The sequence below is a fragment of the Bipolaris maydis genome (genome assembly GCF_028858645.1).
Source record: "Bipolaris maydis strain C4 unplaced genomic scaffold PSV08scaffold_8, whole genome shotgun sequence".
Classification (NCBI taxonomy): Eukaryota; Fungi; Ascomycota; class Dothideomycetes; order Pleosporales; family Pleosporaceae; genus Bipolaris; species Bipolaris maydis.
Genome location: NW_027093864.1, coordinates 524,776 through 542,726, shown reverse-complemented (window position 1 = coordinate 542,726; position 17,951 = coordinate 524,776). Strand labels below are relative to the sequence as shown.

Below are 17,951 nucleotides of genomic sequence, written 5' to 3'. Positions count from 1 at the left end.
AGCATGCTCCATATTACACTCTTGCGCGCTGTCGAATCGCTCTTCTTCGTTGATGCTTTGCACGTCCAGGCGACGCTTGTCACTACCAGAAAGCTCAAACACTTCGCTTCCCAGTTACGGCCCCCCGTGACGATCGCTGACCCACGTGTCAATAAGCTCTTGGTCCTGGCTCACTTTTCAATACTAATCTGTACTATCAATTTCCATCGCTACTCCTTCAGCTCAATTGCTGTCGTATCATCTGTTGTACCATGGATACTCCATCCGAGCAAGGTCTTGGTTACAGGAGTCGCTGCATCCAGAGGCCCTCTTGCAACACCAGAGTTGCACACGCAATAAGCCAGAAGTTTATGCCCTGCTTACTTGATGTTCGCAGGGGTTCAGCTTACTCCTGTAGCTTTTTTTAGGCATAAGATGCTCGTCTCCACTCATGCTCAATTCTCCCTTGGCTATGCAACCCATTCGTGGCCTCGTGGATCCCACAAGTCCTACGGCGTACTACATGTGTGCATGATTGTGAAAGGGGTGAGCATACAGCTCGTGTGTACTGGGCAATGCCTCGACTAAGAAGCCATATACTGCTAATCACTATTATCTAGCGTTGGCCGGAACCAGAACCATACAACGCTGTAACCGGTCCTTCCAATGAGCACCTCGCACAAGTCGAACTAAAACAGTAGTCATCGGAGTTCTTGATGATCCCAAGAGTCTGGCTAATTGATCCCCAGATCCGTCAACGTAACAAAGCACGTTGATGCGAGACCCTCCAAAGCACGGAGGAAAAAAAAGTCTTATCTAAAAAAGAAGAAAGAGCCCACCACCTCAAACGCTGCCCCCTAGCAAGGTCAATCCTAGAGAAACACACGCAATCCAAAACTCGTCCCGGCGTCTCGATGACGCAATCTCCAATCATAGAAGTCATACTATTCCAGTCCGCTCCCTTTTCCCCGCAAGCATACGCACGTAAGGCCCCAGACCCCCGAACTTAACCACCCTTTATTAAAACCACGTGCCAAAAACCTTCCAGCAAAGTAAGCTGTGAATTCTCCAGCGTATGTGACATATGCACATCACCGAAACTACTCGGTATCCCGAAACGCCCTACACACGGGTATGTACAAGGATGTACCCCTTCCCTATAACACAACGATGAATATAGTCAGCCACGTGGGGAAGGGCGGGAGGGGATCTAGATTGTAGCTTAATTGAAGATAAACACGGAAGCTTAATTAGAGGGCGTTGGTTTTGTTCAGGGCTAGCCTGGTTTAATGTGCCGTCTATCATGGTGGTGAGATGAAGAAAAGGAAATGATCAGAGGCGGTTTGTGTCGATCAAAGTATGACTATTTTTGGATTCTCGTTTGCCAACATCACTTTGTTCGTTGAGTAGAAACTAGTTACTTTCAATTCGTACCATAAAGATGTCAGATGATACATACCACTTCGTCTCTAGGATTCCATCCTTCCACAATTTCACAATGCAAAGAAGAACCGCTCTGGTATTTTATTTCCTAAATAACCAAGCTCACTTCTTCTTAGATCCCCTACCACCCCTCGCACTCTTCTTCTTCCCCTTTGCAATCTCCGCGCCTCGCCTCCCTCCCGCAATCATCACTCGCACTTTACTGACAGGCACCACACCCACAACCTCTGTCTCCTTCCACCCACGAATCAGATCAATCTCCTTGGGCCAGATGCGCTCGACATCCTGACTATTCTTATCAACAATCTTGGTATCTTTACCCGCATTATCCCAGATGGCCAGCACCTCTTTAACAGCTTTGCCGCGCTTGGTGGAACCAGGCTGCATTTTGGCCTTGTATTTGTAAGTCGAGAGAGCGGACCAAGGAGCACAGACTGGGATTGCGGAGATCAGCTCGTCGTTTGGTAGCGGGCGGCCAGTGAATGCATCAAGATTCTGCAGGTTTGTTTTTAGGACTTCGTCGCCTTCGTCATCGTCTTCGGCATTTTCGAGTGCACGGAGACGGGCCTCCTCGGCAGCTTTACCCGCAGCTTGAGCACGAAGATGTTGTTCGCGCCGGCGTTGCTTGTCGGCCTGTGCTTGCTCTTCCTTTTGACGCTTCTCCTGTGCTGCGGCTTCTGCAGCTTGCTGGCCAGTCTTGGAACCTAAAAGCCGCATGGCCAATTCACGATCTTCCTCGTCTTGTGCTGCATATTTCGCTGCCTGCTTTTTCGCCTTTGCACGTTTTCCACGTGGGAGGGGGGCATTCTTTTGCTTGTTCATCTGCGATGTAACAGTTCCATCCACCTTTGTAGGCGCCTTAGCGCTACCACCTTCTGCGGAATCTCCTTCATCTTGATCAGCCCCATCAACTGCAGGCACTGTATCAGACGGCACTTGAGGCAACTCTGGAAGCTGGCCCTTCCTCGCGAGGCGGCGCTCTCTCGCAGATAGTTTTCCGCGTCCCGTAGACTTCGATATCGGCTCAGTGTCAGCTATTGAGCCTTCATCTTCAGGTGGCTCTTTCTTCGCAACAACTCCATTCTTTTCCCCAGGTTTCGCATGCTCAGCATCCCCTTTACCAACCACAAGCTCATCCTCCTCGCCAGAGTCTTCTTTAGCATTCCTTGTGGAAGACTGAAGAGGATTACTCCTTGGAGCTGCAGCTTCGGACTCGGCATCACTCTCTTCAGTATGTTCCATCTTCGCATCTGGGAAATCGTCTTCAGAGTCGGAATCAAACTTTGCATCCGGGAACTCGTCATCATTGCTCTCATCAGTCTTCGTAGCTGCTGCTTCTTTGGATTCGTTCCCTGGCTGATCAGTCATTTCGGCAGCGGAAACTGCAGTCTCCTGCACCCGATGCTTGTGATGGTTGGCCTTGCTTGAATCACTGATTTCAAACATGACTGCAAGCCCAACCACAAGTTGAGCTGGTGGTAAGAACTCTTTCTTTCCCTTGATATTGAACATGCCGGCAGGGAGGAATTCGCCCGTCTGTCCAGTTTTGCTGACTTGATCACTACGGACCCACCATGCCGACATGACCGCCTTCGAGTCCCATGCGTCAGATGTACATATACTGAGGTTTCCGGCTTGTGACAAGGTCGATGGTGGAATAGGAGCATCCGGTGTGTCTGGTTTGTTCTTGATGATCATAGGCATGGCTCCTTTAAGATCTGCATGCACGTATACATCTCCCTTTCGCAGAAAACGACGGTATATGATCTCATTCTGCTGTGCATCCTTGCCTCCAAGAACCAGGTAGCCGTCTGATGAGATGAAGTAGATGAACTTTTCGAACCAATGCTGTTTGCGCACTGGCCGCAGCACTTCCTTCTCTTGCTTCAGTCCCTTCTTTAGATCTTCAGCTACCTTTTTCTCGTGGCTTTTGAGCGCTTTTGTGGATGCTTGAAGGGTACGACCTTCTTTGTCGGCAGCCGTCTTCTTTTGGTCGAAATACTCGGTAGAGTTGGCCCAGGCGCTTAAACCGAGATCAATGTCGATAGCTAGTTGTGGTCGTGCCACTGGTTTTGGTGGAGAAGTCTTTCTAGGGCGATCATCCTCGTCGTCAGTATCCTCACTCACAGAGCTCGTCTCATTGCCCTCGTCTTCCTCTTCCCCGCCTTCTTCCCAATTTGTCTCGTTGAGAAGTAGGGTGATCGTATTCTCATGCAACTTGAGGGGTAATCTAATCAACTGCGCTACGGCATTGCCGGAGTTTTGTTCGCGTTCAATCAAGCGTTCAATATCGACCCAATCCATGCCCTGCCTGATCAACCCGTTTACAGCTTCAGTGGCTTCGGTCACGCGATGAACATTTGCTAGAATTGCTTCTGCTTTGCGGAAGTTCAATTCTTGCACTTGCTGTAGTCCACCGATGCGATCTTCATGTTCTTTGCGCGCTTTCTCTAGCTTCTTCTTAGCCTGTTGTTCGCGTTCTGTAAGTTTCGACTCAAGTTTCTGCCCTTCTATTGACGAAAAGAACTCATCTACCGCCTTGTTGAAACCGTCAAACTCCAGGAAAGTATAGTCGGTGTTCTCAAACTGCTGTGGTCGGAAAGGATGGAAGTCATCATAGAGAAAACGTGGTTTATCGGAAGACTCGTCGTCGGGCTTTGAGGCCGAGGGATTGGGTTTTGCGAGAATATAGCCTTTGATCCGGTCGGTCTTTGTAATCTCATCTGTAATTTTTCTTGCGTCTTGTAGCACATCAACTAGCTTTTCCACGAGCCCATCACCAGCAAGAACCTCTTCTGGTTTCAAGGACGAATCAAAGCTGGCAACATGAAGCGCATGATCGACCAGTAAAGGAGGGCATTCTGTGATGGAGACAGCGAGCGCTTTTCTTAGAGAATCCTTTCCTGCTTTCTTCGCCTTCTTTCCCACTGGGACCGGCTGATCCTGTTGTTTGTCGACCGCTTTCTGTAGTGCTTGACGCACTCTCTCTTTGGTGAGCTCTGGGGCGCCTCCATAATTTTGTCGCAAGGTAAGATTGTACTTTAAGCCAACTCTAAGTTTCTCGTGTTCCTCGCCCTCGTCCACGTTTCGCAGAAGCGACAGCACGTTGAGGTCGGCGTCAGTTAGGATGATGTTTCCGCCGGCGTAGAACTCTAAGTAGAGCCGGTATAGTCCGTCGGAGAACTGGAACTCCAGAATACGATCGGTGCCTATTTGGGAAATTGATGTGACACGTCTTGTCTTGAGGTACTTGCGCAGTTTTGCGACGAAGCCCGAAGGGGCAGCAGCCGTAGTGCGGGCATATTCCGTGAGGTGGCAGCGGAAGCCCGAGTCGATGAGCAGCTGTTCGCGGTGGTCCGGTTTGTGAAACTTGATGAGAAAGATTCTCTAAGCATGTGTGAGTAAGCGCATATGCATTGCACAGGTTGCGACATGCGCAGTACATACGGAGCTCAGATCGTAAACATTGGTGACTCTGAGAGAAGTAAGTTTGGCGGAAAGCTCATGGGCTATGACCTTGTGAGTCAATTAGTAAATGATGTTTGCGGTATAAATCGCAACGGCGCACCTTGACGTCCAAGCTGGAGAATCTCTGCTTCATGGTTGTGCGTCGTGTGCAGAGTCTGTGGTTAGTGGGGTTTGGGGACTGATGGTGGGATGCGGCGATGACGAAGGTGATCAAGTAGCGCGATTGCAAGGGTCATGCAAAACGGACCTTTGTTCCTGGCCTAACGCTTACCAAGGGATTCCTCGACACCAGTACATACACTTGGATCACAGCGGCCTGCCGATGGCGTCAGTGGAAGCAGAATACGGTCTTGATTAGGCCTTTTTTTTTCTGGCGTAATGCGCTACCCACTCTATCATGCAGCACGTCACGATTCATAGCATTCGCAAAGCGGCAACTGTATCCTCAACTCCAGCAACGCCATGCCCAAACCAAAGAAGCTCATAGACCCTGCCGTATCCTCTCCGCAAGCTGCCTCTTGCCAAACTCCCATGCATTCAAGAAACCTTGTTCTGAAAGGTCAATGTTCTTCATCGATGTCATGTCTTGCGCCGGAGGCTTGCTGACGCGCGAGGCGACAATGACGGGGTCGGTCTCGAGGATGATGCCGTCGTCTACCAATTCATCGATAGCGAGAGACTAATATGGTCAGCCAATGGAGGAATGCGACATGCAAGCAAGGGGATGCATACCACAAGGTCGTAGTTTTCGATAACAGTGCGTTTGTCAACCGAGTTCCTGCCACGTGTTAGCCCGTTGCCCAATTCCAGTCCTTCATGTGGCTAACATACTTGAGGAGGATGTTGAGCGAGTCTCTCAGGGCGAGGACGACGCTGATCGGAATTAGCACTGGACCAGTCGCCTACACGCTCGTTCGACATGACAGTACCTGTAGAGCAGAACCTCGTTCTCATCGGCGCTTCCCACTACATACAGCATTACATCCGACTCCATCTTGAACACAATGACTTTCTGGTCGTATAGTATAATGTCGGTCGTCTGCTTCGCTGTCTTCTCTGTAATAGGTGTCAGACCAACATGGGTGCAGCATTGGCCTCGCAGTTACTACACACCAAGAAGTCCCTTCTCAAAAGCCTTCTGGTCCTTGACCGTCTTGTATGCAATCTGGCCGGGGTAGTCGCTCTGTTGACCGGTCGGTGGGTGCGGGTTGGAGTAGTACTTTGTCAAGATGCGGGAGCCATCGTCGATTGCGAGCACCAGAATCGCCTGGACGCTGAAGAGGGAGAGAGGGCGCGACATGGTGGGAGAGGTATCTGTGTGTTTGGTCGTGTCGGGCGGTAATGGGGACAAGTAGTAGCTGGTGGATGGGGGGTTTTGGTAAGATAGGTGTCTGCTTGCGGAGAAGCGGCCAATCACGGAGGTCGTGGGCCCTGGGCTTAGCGTGCAGTCTGAACTTTTGACATGTCGGCGGGCGCATCGTCGACATTCACTGTCCGCGTCATTGTCCTACTGCCACTCAACCGACATGCAAAAAATATCGAGAACGTCGCTGGCGTCTCTCATCTGCCCATATGCGCCATTCCTTGCGCCTCGTCTCCTGCGCACCGCAATCCCTGCCGCCGCCGTCGCAACAACCTCACCATGCCCACGCTTTGTCCGCCTTCAGAGGGCGGCGTATGCGACGGCGAAACAAGCCAAAAGCACTCCACGAAAAGTTACAACCGAAAAAGGAAAGCGAATGCCTAGGAGCCCACCGTCCACCGAAGCTGAAGCAAAGGTGAATCGTACCGACTTCTTGGACCGAGACACATATTGACGATTTTATTTAGACTGCCCGCCTAGTCAACCAATTTCGGAATGCATGTGAAGCCCGCAATGTCGAGTTGATCATGGAACTCTATCCGGCACTTGTTGCAGCAAATCTTCTCGACAGCTATGACACCCGCCGCATTACACAAGCCCTGCACGTGCGCATACGGAACGAATATGTTCCCAGCAAACGATCCGATCTCTTTCCCTTCGTTCAACAAGTGGTTGGCGACATTCGAAGAGGTATTCTTCAGCCGCATCATTATGCCTTCGTCCACCTTTTCGGCATATATAAGGACTGCGCGCGCTGGGATGAGGGGTACACACTCTGGCAATGGCTAGTCCAGCAAGACGAGCGCTATGTGTCGCAGGCCGCTTACGGTGCTGCTATTGAGCTCATGGCATATGGCAGTATCATGAGACTGCCAGACTTGGAGGAACTGTACGCTGATGGACTGAAGCGCTTCCCTGGTACATTCGCAGAGTACCATCTGTCACCAGACGCAGTCGTTCCCGACAGGACTCAACTCACTACCATTGCCGGCATTCCCACTATTCTGCTGCAAGGCATCCTAACTGCACGAATACTGGCTCGTGACTGGAAAAGAGCATACCTGGCCCTGGACACTGCACTGCGCATTTACCCCACCCAGACCCCTCCGCGCTATTTTGAGCTATTCATGACTGAGAGGCCTGTCAACGAAGCGTACACAGCATTCATGCTAGCTTGTCGTGCTGGCATATGCCTGAGACCGACCCACGTTACTGCTCTCCTCACAAAACTGCGCGCTGCTATGGGTGCGTCTCGTTCCATGACTGATAGCGTGATGCTCCTCCGGGCCATTGCAAACGCTATATATGGATATCTCGAGGCTGGTGGACAGCTTCAAAGTATCCACGTCAGCTCGTTTCTCCGCTCTTTTGAACTAATACTGCCTGAACCTATGGCTGGCGAGGATTATGTTGGAGAAGCAGCAGAAATGCGCAACATCTTAGTAGTAACCGCCCACGAGATTGTATCAAACCTTATTCAGGCTGGCATGCCTCCTCAAATACAGCCGTTTGAGGCTCTCATTTCAATATCTGGAAAGCTACGCGTACCAAACCTACTCACCACTACCCTGGAAGACGTTCAAGCAGCCGGTCTTGAACTTGGGGCAATAGGGACTCGCAGCGTCGTCACAACTGCTGGCCTACTTAAGAACAAAGATTTGATCGAAGAATATTGGCAGAAAATCGTCTCAACTGCGGAAAGGAACAGTGTAATAATACCCTTTGAAGACTGGATTACCTTCACCAAGGCCTGCCGAAGAGCCGACCATGCAGACTACTTCCGCGGCCAGTTGTTGAAGCTTCCACATGCTATTACAGAGAAAATCGAGCGTGTCATCATCCAGCAAATCGATCTATCAGAAGTCCCATCTACTAGCCTAGACTCAAAACAATCCATGACTCTTGAGCAGCTGCAAGCCGAACTTTCACTCCTCAAAACCCAAATGAGCAACATCGAAGCAGCCGTAATGTCCGGTCAACCACTCGATCTCCGCACAACCCCCTTCTATATGCACATTGACCCCGGGTACCCCTCTCTCGGCACCGAAGAAGACCTACGACAAGTTTACGACAACTTTACAACCGACCCCCACCAGCCCCCGCCCCCGCCGCCCGCAGACGGCTCCCCCATCCGTGCAGCCCTAAGCCCAACCGGCATACCGCTAGACGACCTCCGCTTCCGCAACTGGGTCACGATCCACGAAATGATGGACTCTGCAGAATCCTACGAATCCGACCTCCAATTTGCTCTCCACGCCGCCATCAAAGCCGGTGAGCCCCTCAAGGGCGCCCCCGAAATCCTCCGCCTGCGCAAAGAAAATCCCAACCTCCTTTCTGGCCCGGATTTAGCAACTAGAATTAGAGAACTGCGAACCAGTAATTCGGATGCTGCTAAGTTCTTTAGGAAAGTGGTGCCGGCATACGGTCCGTTGGCTGAGGCGAATAGGAAAGAGAGGGAGATGAGGTTGCGCAAACATGTAGTGAAGGATGAGGGCGAGAGCGTTGTTACTCTTGGAAAGGGAGCGCCGAGATTGGTGTACTATGTTGGGTTGGAATCGGATCAGGAAGCGCCTGGTGGATCTAGAGGACGGGGTAAGATTCGGAAGGTGAAGATTTCGGATGGAAAGGGTGGAGAAGGTTTTGAGGAATAGATGGAGTACGGTGGTAGGGGTGATGGAAAACGGATTCTTGCTCGTGGAAACTTTGACCTGTTTCAAACATCGTGTGTAGATAGATACCCTTGGCGTGTTTTTTTGTAAAACAATGTATTATGAGTAGTTAACAAAATCATTTTTGATCAACTTACGCTTTTCCACTTCTCATTGAAGCAAAAACATTACATTTTCCCCCAACAAAGTATCCACACGAGATCGTACCCTCAATTTTTTTCTTCGAAACGCAAATCTCAAAAGACAAGAAAAATGCAAGCTCGAATTTTACCCCCCAGTATTAAAATCAAACTGAAACTCGCCCTCATCTCCCAACATACTTGGATCATACATACCGTTTCCCGCAGTGACAAGACCTTCAAACTGGCCCCAACTAGCCAGATCCGACCAGTCGAACAAATCAGGCCCGAATACGGGAGGATTGTACAGAGTATCCTGGAGACCCGGTATAGAAGATTGGTTCGCGGCGGCGTCGGGCTGGGGCAGGGGCTGGGGAAGTAGAGTGGGACGCTCAGTGTCGAGGTTTGTAGTTGACGAGGGGACCTAAATGAAGTTAGTAATGTTTGTTCCATCACTGACAAAGAAAAAGCGTTGGATATTAAGTTTTCTTGAAAACATACCTCATCTGCAGCCTGCACACCCGCCGCTTCCACTGGGCTCAACAGCCTTGTCGACTGCCGTTCAGCCTCGACTCTCAGTTCCTCTAGCACGAGACAGTATCTGCGCGCAAGACAATCCGTATCTCGTACCGTTTCCAGCTGTTTCTGGCATGCAACACCCTTTTCGTAGTAGCCTTCGCTTTGGACGTTGTTTTTGACGCCGAGACCCTGTTGGATTCGGTGGATGTACAAGACGACAACAGCACAGAAGGCATAATATTGCGTGAACCAGAAGGAGCGGAAGAGATTGGATGACCTGAAAACGTCGTTTACGACGCGGGTAATCGCCATGGCGGCTTCGAGGCACGCAGTTATGTTAGGAGTTGTGTCATACGTTTTGTTTGGATTGGTGCCCCAGTTGGGGTGCGTGGGCATATGTGTTAGGCTTGCAAAATCCCTTAGTAGGAAGGGGCGATGGATGAGTAGGATTGCATGGTGATATGCTAGGTTCAGTACTGAGCGCTGGCGTTGGAATATTGGGATTAATGATTGGCTTTCGATGCCTCCTTGTGGACTGGAGCCCGCTAGAAATCCAGATAGCGAATTACGCCATGCATGCAGATCTGCTGTGTATTTTGCTGAAAGTTCAATGCGCCTACCTAGGCTTGGAGGCCTAATGGAATAGAGGTCTCGGAGAACAAGAGATACGATTCGAGTTAGCTTGATGTGCTCGACTGGCGCAGTCATGATGGAATGGGCGTGTAGAGGGGTCGGCCTAATATACGACTGAAGAAGATCGTTGTCATTCACAATGGTCGGAAGTTCCTTGATACCAAGATCAGCAAAGCAGAATATCCCCAACGAGAACAATGCCTACCTGGTCGATGTCTTCGTCTTTGAAAGTCCGCGGGCGACCGAGAGCCGCGGCGAGGTACTTATCAAGAGAGTACGCGCACCAAAAGACTCGTCTTCGACTTTCAAGTTCCACATAGTCGCTGGTTGTAGGATCGCATCTCCTACCGCGATTCAAGCCGATGGCAAGCATCAAATGTGAGAGCGTACCGAAAAGACTCCAGCAGTGGTTTATCCGTGACTGTGTTAAAAGGTAGAAGCACTGTAATAGCCGTGCTTGTACGCTTGCCAGTCTGACAGCACCGCGTTCTTTCGATAGCTGGTGTTCAGATGCAAAGAAATAGCGGGCACTACGTCTCATTAGTTTGGCACCAAAATCAGAACTAAATCGAATCTCACCTATTCTCTTGTACAGTACTACCTGGAGGCATATAGGCTTGTGCTTGTGCAAAGACTACCATTAGGAGCGCCGCCTTTGCCTTACCATCTTCTCTACCTCTTATCTCGCCGAGTGTATCGTAAAACTCATCTAGCAACTTCTCGATACTTGGTCGATGCAGAAACCGGTGGGTGGGCGCAGCATAGTCAAAATACCTTTCTACGAGCCTTTGTGCGTCAGACTTTGGTGGGAGGAAGAACAGAGATTGGTCAAATTCTGGCAGCGGAGCATCTCCAAATGTAAATATTGTCGAGTCATGGGAGAGTGAAGAGCTTTGATGAAGACGCCTCTGGATGCGAATAAGAAAGGATACGGCACTTGAAGAACCAACATAGTGGCCTTCTTGGTCTCTTTGTCCCCCTTGTGGTACGGGAGAATCTCTGGTAGACGAACGGTTGGTATACTCGGTAGTCATAGTGAGAGTGCTGGGATTGGCATTGTTGGTATGGGCAAAGGCTGGTGCATCCATAGGAGAAGAGGGGCTTGGGTATATTCGTGGGTATTGTATCGCCGAAGCGACTGGTTCTCCTGCTGGAGATGCCTCGGATGTTGAGATCTTTCTGACCACTTGGGTCTGTGGATCCAAGGCCATAGCAGCCTCATCGACGATTACTGATGGAAGCCTTCCTCGCGTATATGATGCAGTGAATTCACAAGGTAGACCTGACTTTAGACATAACGCGCACGGGCATCTCCCGGTGCACCTTACTTTTTTCCTGCATGGAATGTTAGTGGGTGTACTACAAAGCACGTCACGTGCACGCTGGTTATCTTCAAGCTCACTTCTTACATCGGTCACACGCCCTACTGACCCTACTTCTTTCTTTCTCCTCTCTTCTCTTTTTTGCGGTCGCCATTTTGCGGTCGCCCGAGCCTGCATTGCTTGGTATGGCTGTCGCTGTGGCGTCAATGCTATTGGTAGACGTCCACGTGGACGACCCATGCCTCGAACTGTTGCCAGGGGAGCACCCCTGATGTGGGCTAACATCCTCCATAGTTCGAGATGCCAGAAAAGCTTGGTTATCAGACGTTTCCGAACGTTTAAAAGGCGGAATCAGGAGCTTCAGGGCACGTCGGATAAGAGTTGTCAGAGTAGCCGGATCTGCCGGAAAAACTGCGCGCTAAGCCGGAAAGGGTATCAAGGGAACATGGCTGTGCTACCACATGTACGAAGTCTTGAAGTTATCACTATTTCGATCTAGATTTCACTTGATTAACTCAGTTGCAGTAGATTATTGTCGTTCCAGGAGTGGTGAGTTCAGATAAAGCCTGCTATAGATACTACCTATGCATGTGTAGAACGCTACCTGCCACCCGCTAGGAGCTGTTCACAACCCAAAGTGCAATCCTCAGCATTACTGGCACAACGACATCTTTTCACTCCACCAGAAAAGTCATGTTGCACTTTGATTAAACAACATGATAATTTCTTTTGGTATGTGAGAGCATTTTAGATAATATTCCTATAGAAAACATACTTTGAGCATGATCGTGATTGTGTGCTGTTGTCAGCACATGTTTTCATTTATATCGTTAGCCAATAAGATAAACAGATAGGAGAAAAAAGAACCAGACCAAAAACTGAGGTGTGCCACATGAGCAGGCAGTGGATATGTCTGTGAATCGTGCTGATATGCGATGGGAATACATGCATGGCTTTGGCCGGAGATATGTCGGCTTTGCCGGCATTGAAACTTACTGTGTAAAGTAGCTTTCAGTCATGGAATTCACAAAAAACGCCGGAGATAGTAAGCACAGGACAAGGCAGACTCCGAACAAGGGTCGAATGCAGGGATGATGCTAACAGGCTTAGACGGACATGGAAGACGGTAAGAATTTTGCGATGCCCGGTCAAAGCACGGTACGATTCACCAAAAACCGCACCGACGGATTGCTTTTTTAAGTTCGATACAGATGCCACCAGGGTAGTGTACCTAGGGCATGCCAAGGTGTCGGATACTATGGGCCCATCTCTTGCGTGCTTGCCCAGGCTTGGTTGGAGCTGAGATAGCCCGGAGGATACCCCCCATGCAAATTCTTAGCGAGATGTTGTCGTCAAACAGTCGTCCAAACTTGGTTGCAATGCGGACCTTGTTCTCCAGTACAGCACGTATAGTAGATATCAGAATGTTGCTGAAAGCAATGGTCCATCTCTCGAATCCCGCACACGTTATCTTAGTAAGTGCCTAGAATATTCTGTAATGGAAATGGAAGGTGCGGAGTAGAAAGAACCCTGCCATACGGCCGTGGGTGGGGCTATCCATTGGTTGTTGAGTCCCGTGACTACCAATGCACCCTTGGCACCGCAAGTCAAGCCACTGTGTGTATGGGAGTGGCAGAGAGGAGATCGAGAGGGCGCCTTGGAGCCTGGCCTGGCGGGCACCCTGGACAGAAGCCGCCCGACAAGTCGATAACAAGCTTCACCGTTGGACAAGAGCAGTGACGCGCCATCAGCTGTTTCTCTTCGAACTGACCTTGGCACAGAATACAATGCATCCAACTCTTGGCCGAGAGGTTGGGTGAGTGCTACTAGCAGGCTCTGCCGTTTGGTAGGCTTGGAAGCCGGCCCATATGACGTTGGTTCTGTGGCGTAAGTGTGGTTCTGGAGCGGATCTCGGCACCGTCTGCAGGCACGCCGAGAGCTTAGTTTTGGCTCGGCGGACGTGAAGCGAGCGGGAAGCTTGGCTCGCCCCAGTTTGCGAGCCACTCCATTCACCCTCCCCCCGCCGGTGAACGCTCGTCACCAACCCCGCTGTCGTCATACTTGATAAATCTCACATCCGGAGCATCCAAGTCGGATTGGGGTCAGGCGTATTGGGCGCAGTATCCATGGCTACACGCACCGCAAGATGGTGGGTGCTATGATGAGGCGGCTCGAATGCATATGTAATGTACGTAGGTGAATGCATGCAGACATGCCGCACCCTGTTGGACACTGCCGACCCCGAAGGTGACGTCCTTGCACCGGCCCCAAGATATCTCCAACCATGCCAAGGTGTCGATATCGCACGGTTCTTGGCTTTCGCCATGTGTGTGCCGCTTGCATCTCTCCCCACGGGTGCTTAAAGGTAGCAGAGCCCCCGCAGCGGGAATGCTTGACTCTTCACTTTTCTTCTTAGCACCCAGAAGCACTCACAATGGGCAAGAAGCAACCCTCCCTCGAGGGCCACAAGTCTGGCCAGGCTAACGACCCCCTCTCCAAGCCCGCCCACGCCCTTACATGGAAGCAGGTGGTTGAGGAGGTCAGGTGCAATGCCGAAGACGGACTGACCACTGCCGAAGCAAAGTCTCGACATGAAAAGTATGGCAACAACGATCTCGGCGACGATGGAGGAGTATCGCCAGCCAAAATTCTACTAAGACAGGTCGCCAACGCTATGACGCTTGTAGGTCAATTGCCGTCACTGGGAACCAATGACAGTGAAAACTAACCCAACATAGATTCTAATCGCAGCCATGGCTGTCTCGTTTGCTATTGAATCATGGATTGAGGGTGGTGTAGTAACTGCTATCATTCTGCTCAATGTTGTCATCGGGTTTGTGCAAGAGTACAATGCTGAAAAGACAATGGACTCACTCCGATCTTTGTCTTCGCCAACTGCCACCGCTGCCCGAGACGGAAAAACGGTTACGATCCCGACTATTGAGGTAGTTCCTGGTGATCTGATCGAGCTGAAGACGGGTGACACTGTTCCAGCGGATATTCGGTACGCCCTTGCCACACTAAACCCAAACTTGAGGAACACGCCACTAACACGCACACAGCATCATTGAGGCTTTGAACTTCGAGACCGACGAGGCCCTGCTTACCGGAGAATCACTCCCTGTATCTAAAGATGGCGATGTCGTCTTCGACGAGGACACTGGCCCTGGCGACCGTCTTAACATTGCCTACAGCTCCTCGACTGTCACCAAGGGACGTGCTCGCGGTGTTGTTTTCGCTACTGGCATGTACACTGAGATTGGATCTATTGCTATGTCCCTCCGACAGAAGGGTTCACGCGTCCGAGAGGTCAAGCGCAAGCCCAATGGAAAGGCCAAGCCGCATCGCTATGCCCAGGCATGGTCCTTGACTTTTGCTGATATGGTTGGCCACTTCCTTGGTGTTAACGTCGGTACTCCGCTGCAAAAGAAACTCGCTCGCCTTGCTATCCTCTTATTTGGCGTTGCGGTCGTCTGCGCTATCATTGTGCTTGCCGCCAACGAATTCTCGAACAACAGCGAGGTTATCATCTATGCGGTTGCTACTGGTCTCTCTATGATCCCAGCTTCTCTTACTGTCGTCCTGACCATCACTATGGCTGCCGGTACAAAGCGCATGGTGCAGCGTCACGTTATTGTGCGCAACTTGAAGTCTCTCGAGGCCCTTGGTGGTGTTACCGACATTTGTTCCGACAAGACAGGTACCCTCACACAAGGAAAGATGGTTGCGAAGAAGGCTTGGATCCCGGCCAAGGGCACTTATTCCGTTGGACAGTCTGATGAGCCGCACAACCCCACTGTTGGAGATCTGTCTTTCAACCCCAAGCAACCCCGACACATTGACGCTGACATGGACGAAAAGACCTCGACCTGGGAGGAGCTTCTCCAAGACAACCCACATTTTGTAGACTATCTCAAGGTTGCATCACTTGCTAATCTGGCCCACGTTCACCAGACTGATGAGGGCCAATGGAACGCACGAGGTGACCCCACGGAAATCGCTATCCAGGTATTCGCATCTCGCTTCAAATGGAACCGTCTCGAACACACGGGTGGTGATACACCTGCCTGGAAGCAACTCGCTGAATTCCCCTTCGACTCCGATGTTAAGAAGATGTCTGTTATCTTTGAAGAAACTGCTACCAACAAGAAATATGTCTTCACCAAGGGTGCTGTTGAGCGCGTCATCTACTCATGCACACGCGTATTCACCGACGAGAATGATGCTGGCGTTGAGCTGGACGACGACTACCGCGAGGAGATTTTGGCCAACATGGAATCGCTCGCCGCCATGGGACTGCGTGTCTTGGCTCTTGCAAGCAAGGAATACGATGGACCTTCCCCTCAAAAGGGCGAGGACATAGCACGTGAGGGAATTGAGCAAGATCTCATCTTCCGTGGTCTCGTCGGTTTGTATGATCCCCCCAGACCCGAGACTGCTGGCTCTGTTCGTCAGTGCCAGAAGGCGGGTATTGAAGTCCACATGCTTACTGGTGACCACCCTGGAACTGCTCGCGCCATTGCTATTGAAGTTGGTATTGTGCCTTCGAACATGGGAAGTCTTCCCAAGGAAACCACGGACGCCATGGTCATGACTGCATCTCAGTTCGACAAGCTCACCGACGACGAAATCGATGCTCTCCCGCTTCTCCCACTTGTCATTGCTCGTTGCGCCCCCAACACCAAGGTCCGCATGATTGACGCGCTCCATCGACGAAAGGCCTTCACTGGTATGACTGGTGACGGTGTCAACGACTCTCCCTCTCTGAAGCGCTCGGATGTCGGTATCGGAATGGGTACAGGATCTGATGTTGCCAAAGACGCCTCTGATATCGTTCTGACTGACGACAACTTTGCATCTATCCTCAACGCTATCGAGGAGGGCCGTCGCATGTTTGACAACATCCAGAAGTTTATCCTGCACTTACTTGCCCAAAACATTGCGCAAGCATGTGTTTTGCTCATTGGTCTTGCATTCAAGGATGAGAGTGGACTTTCAGTCTTCCCTGTGTCTCCCGTTGAAGTCATGTGGATTATCATGATCACCTCGTCACTTCCCGATATGGGTCTTGGTTTCGAAGTTGCCGCGCCCGATATTCTCAACAGACCTCCACAGAGTGTAAGTTTCCTGCCACTGAACAAGATATTTCCCGGACATCTACTGACAAGTCACAGCTCAAGCGCGGTGTTTTCACCCTCGAGGTCATCTGCGATATGTTCGTCTACGGTCTCTGGATTGCTGCACTCTGCCTCGGCGCCTTCTCCCTTGTCATGTTCGGCTTTGGCGATGGCAATTTGGGATTCAACTGCAATGAGACGTACAACCCCACCTGCGAGACCGTTTTCCGTGCCCGTGCGACTACTTTTGCTTGCCTTACCTGGTTTTCTGTCTTCCTGGCATGGCAAATGTTGGACATGCGCCGCTCGTTCTTCATGATGCAACCTGGATCGAACAAGTACTTCACGCAGTGGGCCCGCGACGTCTGGCGCAACAAGTTCCTTTTCTTCTCCATTGTCTTTGCGTTTGTCACCATATTCCCTGTCCTATACATTCCCGTCATCAACGACAAGGTGTTCAGGCACAAGGGAATCAGCTGGGAATGGGCCATTGTCTTTATTGCTACATTTCTCTTCTTCCTCGGCATTGAGTCGTGGAAGTGGGGCAAGCGAGTCTACTTCAGGAGGCGCGATGCAAAGAACGGTGGTGGCAGGAGGGGCTCCATTGATCTGGAGCAGCGTGTATTTGAGCGATACCTCAGCACAGCCATCAGCACCGACGAGGATGCGGCAGACAAGAAGTCGTCTGCTTAGGCGTGCAAGCGATCAATTCGGAAAGATGATACCAATGCTATGTCTTTATTTGGATTTTGAATGTTTTGTTGCAGAGAGCAATCTGCAAAGGGGAGTTTGAATTTGTTTGCATAGCATGCGATTACGATACCTTAGGCACTCTGTGCTGGAAGACGAGATTTCCTAGTTATATTACGTACATAGTAATCAAGACATGATAAGTAACAACCTCCTCATTAGACTAATCTTTGTGACTGAGAGTCTTGACACGACTACGGGTTCGTTTGCTCCGTGCATGCAGCACAGCAGCGGTAGAGTACAGCGCCCACTCTCTTATGCCGAAGATAACCTTCGTAAATCAGCTTAGCTGTATGCCAATATATCCTTGAGTTAGTTGATTGGGCTGGGATTGCTTTACCTCAAACCTTGTGTAGCCGTGCAGTGGGCTGCTGCTGGGTTAGGCGTCCTAGGATGATCCACAGGTGGCCTTCTGGACTCGGTTACGCGGGTGGGATAGCTTGGCAATCTTTTCCGCTCCACTCCGAACCAAGGCCGATGAAGTGGGCCCTCTGTGCGCCTAGGGACGGCTTACAGCCAAATCGCATCTCAGGCTTCTTCTGGCAAACGTCAGCCCAGCCAGCCGAGAC

At 50.8% G+C, this 17,951-nt stretch overlaps 5 protein-coding genes across 5 annotated transcripts; 2 read left to right on the top strand and 3 right to left on the bottom strand.

Moving 5' to 3' along the window:
• Positions 1-1,363: 1,363 nt before the first annotated feature.
• On the bottom strand, positions 1,364-5,023 carry PSV08DRAFT_224340 (uncharacterized protein; the record flags this gene model as incomplete). The annotated part of the gene is made up of 3 exons (XM_014223046.1): positions 1,364-4,809; positions 4,870-4,938; positions 4,991-5,023. 3 exons carry the CDS (start codon positions 5,021-5,023, stop codon positions 1,525-1,527), a joined length of 3,387 nt encoding a protein of 1,128 aa, XP_014078521.1. The 3' UTR covers positions 1,364-1,524.
• A 203-nt stretch (positions 5,024-5,226) lies between these two features.
• PSV08DRAFT_302906 (Longin-like domain-containing protein) lies at positions 5,227-6,240 on the bottom strand. The gene is made up of 5 exons (XM_014223045.2): positions 6,004-6,240; positions 5,820-5,946; positions 5,722-5,763; positions 5,623-5,668; positions 5,227-5,569 (listed from the first exon to the last, which is right to left on the bottom strand). The coding sequence occupies exons 1-5, from the start codon at positions 6,188-6,190 to the stop codon at positions 5,372-5,374; spliced, it is 600 nt and encodes a 199-aa protein (XP_014078520.1). The 5' UTR covers positions 6,191-6,240; the 3' UTR covers positions 5,227-5,371.
• Positions 6,241-6,416: 176 nt separating this feature from the next.
• On the top strand, positions 6,417-8,904 carry PSV08DRAFT_410119 (uncharacterized protein; the record flags this gene model as incomplete). The annotated part of the gene is made up of 2 exons (XM_014223044.1): positions 6,417-6,668; positions 6,721-8,904. The coding sequence occupies 2 exons, from the start codon at positions 6,417-6,419 to the stop codon at positions 8,902-8,904; spliced, it is 2,436 nt and encodes an 811-aa protein (XP_014078519.1).
• A 154-nt stretch (positions 8,905-9,058) lies between these two features.
• PSV08DRAFT_44580 (fungal-specific transcription factor domain-containing protein) lies at positions 9,059-11,852 on the bottom strand. Its single transcript, XM_014223043.2, has 5 exons — positions 11,596-11,852; positions 10,773-11,528; positions 10,399-10,723; positions 9,543-10,346; positions 9,059-9,465 (listed from the first exon to the last, which is right to left on the bottom strand). Exons 1-5 carry the CDS (start codon positions 11,805-11,807, stop codon positions 9,190-9,192), a joined length of 2,373 nt encoding a protein of 790 aa, XP_014078518.2. The 5' UTR covers positions 11,808-11,852; the 3' UTR covers positions 9,059-9,189.
• Positions 11,853-13,949: 2,097 nt separating this feature from the next.
• Positions 13,950-17,325, top strand: PSV08DRAFT_224332 (uncharacterized protein; the record flags this gene model as incomplete). Its single annotated transcript, XM_014223042.1, has 4 exons — positions 13,950-14,198; positions 14,254-14,519; positions 14,578-16,633; positions 16,690-17,325. The coding sequence occupies 4 exons, from the start codon at positions 13,950-13,952 to the stop codon at positions 17,323-17,325; spliced, it is 3,207 nt and encodes a 1,068-aa protein (XP_014078517.1).
• Between the last annotated feature and the right edge of the window lie 626 nt (positions 17,326-17,951).

Coding starts and splice junctions, on each gene's coding strand:
- PSV08DRAFT_44580 (XM_014223043.2), bottom strand. CDS start 11,807: ATGGAGGATGTTAGCCCACATCAGGGGTGCTCCCCTGGCAACAGTTCG. Junction 10,347..10,398: donor AAGACGAAGACATCGACCAG/GTAGGCATTGTT, acceptor CTTGGTATCAAG/GAACTTCCGACCATTGTGAA. Junction 9,466..9,542: donor GTGTGCAGGCTGCAGATGAG/GTATGTTTTCAA, acceptor AACTTCATTTAG/GTCCCCTCGTCAACTACAAA.
- PSV08DRAFT_302906 (XM_014223045.2), bottom strand. CDS start 6,190: ATGTCGCGCCCTCTCTCCCTCTTCAGCGTCCAGGCGATTCTGGTGCTC. Junction 5,947..6,003: donor TTTTGAGAAGGGACTTCTTG/GTGTGTAGTAAC, acceptor CACCTATTACAG/AGAAGACAGCGAAGCAGACG. Junction 5,570..5,622: donor TCGAAAACTACGACCTTGTG/GTATGCATCCCC, acceptor TGACCATATTAG/TCTCTCGCTATCGATGAATT.